General features: G+C 36.9%; 1 protein-coding gene across 1 annotated transcript in view; it reads right to left on the reverse strand.

The window, feature by feature from the left end:
- Nucleotides 1-6,654, reverse strand: part of LOC104462530 (platelet-derived growth factor C-like) — a gene marked incomplete at both ends in the record, with an annotated part of 19,143 nt that extends 12,489 nt beyond the window's left edge. Inside the window, one exon of the mRNA XM_010074538.1 lies at nt 6,459-6,654. Within this exon, the coding sequence (XP_010072840.1) occupies nt 6,459-6,654 (196 nt within the window). The remainder of the gene's footprint in view (nt 1-6,458) is intronic.
- Between the last annotated feature and the right edge of the window lie 1,275 nt (nt 6,655-7,929).

Here is a 7,929-nt window from a genome sequence, read left to right on the forward strand (position 1 = left end):
AGTGGCTAAAATTAAAGACACTGAAAATTCCAAGACAATAGCTGCAAAAAAAGAGCTTTAAGGACTGGTCTTCACTGTAACATTCATCTCTGTTCTCAGTTTGGGGGTTTTGGTGCTGACAGGGTTTTTTTCCAATTTGAGGCCTTAGACATTTTGGGGGACTCCTCACTGTTTTCTGCATTTTCAAGTAGAGGTGACAGCAGCAACCCCTGCATCTTCAGAGTTGAGGGTATGTGGGAGGGAAGAAACAAATCCCAGCAGCCCAACTGCTTTGTGACATGAGCCACCATGCACCTTGTCTGCACCAGTTTTTCTTTAAATACACAGTTCATTTAAAGGTCTTCGTCCAGTGATTCAAAGCCAACTTGAACCCTGCACTTACCCAAGAGATAACTTCACCCTCTCTAATCACAGTCCACGAGAAGCGTTTAAGACTGCCTTACAGTAAGGACAGCCCATCAGTTGTCCAGAAAACAATTTTCACGGGAATTAGACTTTGATACGGAACTCAATGCCTTCAAAAGACTTAGAATTAATGTGAAGAGTTACAACTTCATGTGAAGAGTTGTATTTTTTCCTGAATGTATACTTGATATTAGCATGTTCTTCACACACACATCAATATTGCCTCTATAATACACTCAAGGCAAAATAAACCATATATATATATATATACACACACACACATACATACTTTTTTTCCCTGGCAGGCAGGGTGTGGGGTGGATTTTCATCCTTCTAGAAGAAAAAGATGCTGACATTATTCTTTCATGCATGTGCTCTGTTGACACTATAAGGCGCTTCCATTACAAGGGACCAAACAGAAGCAAAATATCTGTCCTCTTTTTTACTGAAGCACCTAGGAGTTGCAGTTATGCATCCATATTTTACTCCACATGCTAGATGTACAGATTTGTAGTAAATACAAGAAAGGAAGCTCCATGTCGTGTAAGTAATTCATTGTAAGTAATTCTAAAGGTCTCTTTAGAAAATTACATAACAAAATATTTAGCCTTTTTATTGTTTACCATAACTTATCACTGCATAGTATGCATTTCACAAAATTCCACAAAATTTATGTCAAAAAAAAGACAGCCTAGCAAATATTTTCCTTCTTCATAGTCACTGAATAAAGACAGTGTCTGTATGTTTCTTCTTAATACACTTGTTTCAGTCTTGACAGACTGAGCCAAATCTTCTAATTTTTTAATCCATGTCAACGATTTCCTAACAATACATTTATTAGGAAAACATATGACTGCTGAAGCCAGCTGGGTTATGGTTTCTACCACAGAACCTCCATGTTCCCTGAGTGGAAGGGAATAGCTTGGGGACAGTTCAGTCACAACAGATGGGAAGTGAAGCTAAGCAGCTTACATCAGGGAAAATGGAGGTAGTGAATTTAATGCATGTGGCTCTGTATCTTAAAGCATCATCCTAAGAACCCTCAGAGGAAGAACATTCCCACTGTTAAGAGTTAAGTATTTAATTTGATGTGAAGACAAAAAAAAAAAAAGTCACAGTACTACTCATAGATTTTACCCCATGTTAGCACTGACAGCTGCCTTCAGCTTAACTAATTTTCTTCAGGCAAAAGCTCTACATGTTGCACGTATTAACCACATAAGCTTTGTGAATTCTTTCACAATATTACACGTAAATGCTTCACTTATATAACTATATAAACAGATTCACATATGCAGCTGCTAAAACTCCCCCTCACCCCACAAAAAAAACCCAGACAAAACAGACTATAGCTCATATTTAAATTATTAGAGAACTGAAGAGAGTCAGAAATGAGTATAGCTATCCTAAAATGAAGATGATGGTCAAATAGCATCAGCATCTATTATTCACCTATCAGTTGGTTCCACATTCTTTTACTCATATATTTTTATCCTTAGCATCCTATCTACAGCAATTGCACTTGGAATTTGTGACACATTTCTGTGTTTTACTAAATATAATAAAAGTCAAACAGACTGTCATCATTATCTACAGCAATTGCACTTTGAATTTGTGACACATTTCTGTGTTTTATTATATATAATAAAAGTCAAACAGACTGTCATCATCTGATGATTAGAAAGAACAGCTGTAGCCACCACTAAGATGAACAACTAGAGGCATTCTGTGTACAAGGAGGGAGTGAGTTTGGCACACGTTACTATCATAAGAGGTATTATTTTTTTTCTTCTTTTCCTATTGCAATCTTGTGTTATAATGCTCCAGCATACAATGTACTCACATCAGACTGCCTGTTAAAGGCAACTTTAGCACCCATGTTCTTCCTGGAAGAAAGCTAAATCTGTGTCTTCCTGACACAGAGGAGTTTATCTCAAAGTTTTTATCCCTGCATGTTCTCAGAGACAAAAAGCTACAATTCTGGACAAGCAACAATTGAGCAAAAATCAGTTCCTCCTGGTCAAAAAGAGTTATGGCACCTCCCTGATAACAGGAGCTGTCAGGCACAGAAGTCTAATGGCCTCATGATTAAAACAGCATTGAGGGGCTAGCATCATGAAAATAATGACCTGTCATATCAGCAGAACAAAAGCTGCTTCTTTTCTTCATCAGAAAGGGTGGGCACACAGAATGTCAATCCACTATGCCTCTGTTAGCTAGAAATTCCCTTAAATAAGGCATGTTCACTGCCAGTTCTATCATCCGAACAGTAATGCACAAGACAGCCAGGAGACTGCATCCTTCTCCTTTTTCAGCTGGTTGGTTGGTTTCCTGGGGGATTTTTTGTTCATAGTCTTTTTCTTTCACAAGTCACAACTGAAATCAAAGTGTATAAGACTGAAATTACTGCAATATTGCAGAGATTTACATACCTATATTATCAACCGTACAACCTAAATCTCTTCTGAGATACATGCGTGGTTCTAGTTTCCACATAAATTGCAGTTTATGTTCACTTTGGAAACGATGCAGTCGGAATCTTAACATTTTGCCCTTAGAAAGGATGCAGTGCAGATGCAGTAGAATGATTGTTAAAAAAAAATCTTTATCTGTATTTTAAGCAGTGCAGAGATGAACTGCAGAAATTTCAAGCATATCACAATTGCAAAACCAGGACAAAAATCACCTGGAGAAACACAGGCGAAATATCAGAAGTTTTTTCTAAAAAAAGCTATAATTTAAAATTAATTTCCAAAACATACGGAACACAACAATCATGCTTAAGACTGTTGAGAATTAGCACAACAATTAGGACTATGCATGTTCATATTGTTCCAGGTGAGGCTGGGTCAGGATGGCTGGTCATGAACATAGAATTTCCTGTAATGCAACTGGTCTACCTTAGTAAATACTGGAAGTTGAATTGCAAGTAAAAACGGAGAGGAAAAAAAGCCATGCAGGATCACTCTGATTAAGGTTCAGGAAAGTACTTAAAGTAGAGATTAGACTGGTACCTTCAATATATCTGTAAGCTGTGATATCCACTCTAGACAAATAATCCTCACAGCATAGCTTGTAATGTCAGAACTGACTTTGGACTAAGCTGTGATATCCATTCTAGACAAAAAATCCTCACAGAATAGCTTGTAATGTCAGAACTGACTTTGGAGAAAAGCAAGTGGGGAGGTCAAGTCAGTCAGATACAGGCAAAAACATGCCAGAACTTCAGGATACATCTAGGACATTTCTTATTCACCACTACCAATGTTTTCCTCTTACAGAACTATGTTAAGCAAAAAACTCTTATGTAGCTGGATATGTTTTGCTTTATTTTTTTCTCCATGTGTGAGTAATATTTGAATTACTATGAAATTTAAAAGCTGCTAATTATCTTAAACAAATACACTCCAGCGTATTCTCCCATCAGCCCAGTGAGCTGACACTACAGGGCGTTACACAGCCTACAGCAATGATGGAGAAATTTCTGTCATTACACAGAACGTGCAGCTTAAGAAGCAGCAGCCTACAGCAATGACGGAGAAATTTCTGGCATTACACAGAACGTGCAGCTTAAGAAGCAAGTATAAGAACCGAAAACTGTGACAGTGACCACTGCAGGTAACTCATGAGGATCTCCCCTACACTACAGAAGGGGGTGAGAGGCATCTTGGTACAAACTGTAAACTGTCACATAGAAAGTCTAACATTACCAGGCTGCAGTTTTTACCTAGTTTCTGTCATAGGTCAGAACTAAAGGATCGGGTCACTATAAGGTGTAAAGTTATAATACATTAAATTTAATGTTTTATTCTGTCCTTTGTCATGTAAAAATTCCCTTAGAGAAACTGTTGAGTACTCAACGGCAACAGTACTGATTTGTGTGTTTCAAGACAGCAGAAACACAGTGGAGTAATAAATACTATGGGATGTAGTCAATGAAAACCCTTAGCTTTCTACAGAAGGTACCAGAAAAAAAGATTGAATGATTTTAGTAGGAACTATAAGAGATAAGAAACACAAGACATTACTTATAAAGAGATATTACTCTGATAACTGGTAACTTACTTGGCCTGTGTAGAATTGTTTCACATAGTCAAACTCTGTGTTTTAGTTATTTCCTCAACTTGTAAATTATTTATACTCCCTTCATATCAAACAACATACACTTTCTCTTCCTTTACCGAGTTTGTTACTGAATTTAAATTTCACAGGAACCCTAGCGATGTTTTTTCTTTTGGTTAAAACCAAGAATGTAACTCTCTTTTTCAGAGAGTCATGTCTTCCAAGCCAAAAAGCCCAATGTGTCCTCAAAAGTATACGTATCAGGAATTACATACATACATCTTCCTGGTATCCCCGCACAAAGACAAGCACAATAAGATTATGACTGAGTGAAGATTATGCGTGACTTATTACTGTTTCTTAATTTGATGAGTACTTCTGTATTCAGACCACTGTTTACTTAAAATAAATGTACTCCCATTAGAATATTGTTCAAGTTATCATATTAAAAATATTTAACTTATCTTACTTTTTTCTTTGCAAGTGGACAAATGAGTCACCCTACCTGGATTTTCGTTCACTTGGCAATTCACTCTGCCATATGCAAAGAAAAGAAAAAGCAAGCTACGTTTCCATTTAAAGAAAAGATTTACTGTGCAAAGGGAGTGCACTCATCTGGGCAAACATATGTTTATAGTACTTCGTATTTTAATTATAATTGATCCGGCCTTGACAATTACTCCCTTCAGAATTATTAAAGAAATATATCTGTCCATCTGTTACGAACCTCAGCTCCCAAATTAAGTGAAAAATTAACCTCTAAGAAATACAAATTTGTTATCAAAAGTTGATACATGACATAAAAACAACCAAATACCAGTTAATCAGAAAAACTGAAAGCAAGAATGAAATCAAATGTGTATACAAGGTACTAAAAAATAAACCCTCAAACAGAAAAAAACAAACAAACAAACAAGAAACTCATTTGAAAGAAGAATCTTATGTGAAATACCTCTCCAGGAACACAGCAAAGGAGGATATGTCATTCAAATGACATATTTTATCTGTTACTTGATCTATTGAAGAGAGTTACGACAACGTACCACTATTCACATATTGTATTTTTTTATGATGCATTGCTATGATGGCAGGCAGATACAGGATACAAGAGTTTAAGATCTCTCCCCTTTCATCCACCCGCAGGAAGCATATATAAAGTCAACCTCTACTGCCTCACAAAATACATATTGTGTTTTTTTATGATGCATTGCTGTGATGGCAGGCAGATACAGGATACAAGAGATCTCTCCCCTTTCATCCACCCGCAGGAAGCATATATAAAGTCAACCTCTATTGCCTCACAAAATTTCCAAAAACATGACCAATCAGATTGCATGGTTCAATACTACATCCATCCTGATGCCTGTTACATCACGGTTGTTTTTCTCCCAACCTATGGAGCCTTCAGCTGCTAACCACAGGAAGGAAATACAGATCCTGTAGATCCTACACAAATGTGTCAGTGATTGAGCAGACAGAATACTGAAGTCAAGGGAAAAAAAATACCATAGAAGAATGCAATGCTGTAAGTGCTGTTTTTCATATAAAACTGAGAACATGACCATTAAAGACCACTAAAATGTTGTGCAATAGGGTGAGGTGGTTTTCAACACAGATGTACTTTTTGTCGTGACCTTGATTACCCAAATTTTCTCTGTAAAAAGTAGACATTCACTCCTCTAACATTCTGTCAAGAATATCTTCCCAGATGTCAAAACTTTTGAGAGAAAAATTAAATATTTCACATTTCTGTATCATAATATATCTTTATATACTGAAAGCAGAAGAAAAATGGGGAGATCTCAAAGCTTCTAAGCATGAAATCTTTCTTTAGCACTGCAAAAGAAAATCATAAACTAACACTTTAAAAGATGCACTTTATAAATATATTGACATGCAGGTGTCACATTTTTGCAAAACCCTAGCACTACTTTTGTCCATCCCCCACACCTCCATTCAGATTTTTCTAAGTTAAAGGAAAAGTAACTTACTTGCAAATGTCATCTTCTGGATCCTCAAGCCCAAATCTTTCATCAAAAGTAAGCTGTATCCATACATTTTCTTCTACTGCTACTAATCTCCACACTAGTACGGTATTGCGCGGATACGTGTGTGGAAACTTGGGGCTGTGAATACTTCCATTAGTAGTCACGGTAATTATCTTCTCATGCTGAGGATCCTGCACACCTGTAGCAAAGAGAGAAAACGGATGCATCAAGAGTCATTTCGTCTTCTTTTCTTAAAGTGCGTGTATAGCATATACAGATAAACACACTTTTGTTTTATTTGCTTTTCCTCATCTTGCACAGAATTTCTGCTTGGAAAACCTATATAGTGATAACAACCCAAAAGCGGTAAGTATTACTTTGCTGTCAAAAAGTTATTCAAAACCAAGCCTCAACTGCTGTTCAGAAAGCAGAATAGAAATTCAAGTGGAGATCAATGTGACTACAAACACTTGAATGCAAGACTGGACTCCTCACAGAAGCCCAGCAGCCCAAGGGACTACATCATGCAGCCTGCTGATGGCTTCAGTTTTCTATTACTGGGGGTTGCACAGAGATCACACCAACGTATGGGGAGGGGCTGCTCACACCTACCTCCTTATGCTATAGCACAGGACTTTGATTATCTTTGGCTTTTTCTAAAAAGCTGTATACAGTAAGGTTTTACATTTCATCTTGTAGTTTTGTGCTGGGGAGTTATTAATATCATATTGTTTGCAGCTATTCATTGTCTCTTGCAGTTAGGTACTTTATCTTATTTTTCTGATTGTTTTATAACCAGTATTATAATGAACATTCATTTGAAGCTACGTAAGACATATATGCTTCAGTCTACAATGAAAACATACAATGTAATTGTACCTTATTATAGCTACATGTAAAGGCTGACAGCTAAATGAATGCAGTGCAAGAAAACAAGGCCACAGAAACAGCATTGCTATTTTAAAAGAATTTAACTATACTTAAATATAATTTAAAGTCTGATGGACTTGTGCCTTCTACTTGTGGTATGAAAATGCTGAATTCTCTTTTAAGTGGAATTGCTGCTTATATAAAACCGGTGGAATGTGGTCTCGCCAGTATCCCCACACAGCTGCAGAGGACTGACTGCCTCGTGTACAAATAAGAGAGGACAGCATGCAGCAATTAGAAAAAAAGCACAAACAAATGCACAAAAAATGGATTCTTAATTTAGGCACTTCATTGGATTTTTGTTAGCTGAGTCACAAGCATTGTTCTATAATGTAGAGTATGTCAGCTGAGAGCTGCACACTAAACAGGGGAGCCAACAATAATAAAAACGACTTTCCCAGAGATTAGTACACCAGAGTGCTATTTCCAAAGTATGCAAAGGACCACCACTTCAGACAAACACGTCAAAGCGTGGTGTCTGACTACACTACATTCAGTGTTTCACTTTGTTTTTAAAAGCACACACGGGTTTACAAACCATGTT

Source organism: Pterocles gutturalis, unplaced genomic scaffold (genome assembly GCF_000699245.1).
Source record: "Pterocles gutturalis isolate BGI_N339 unplaced genomic scaffold, ASM69924v1 scaffold1621, whole genome shotgun sequence".
Lineage (NCBI taxonomy): Eukaryota > Metazoa > Chordata > Aves > Pterocliformes > Pteroclidae > Pterocles > Pterocles gutturalis.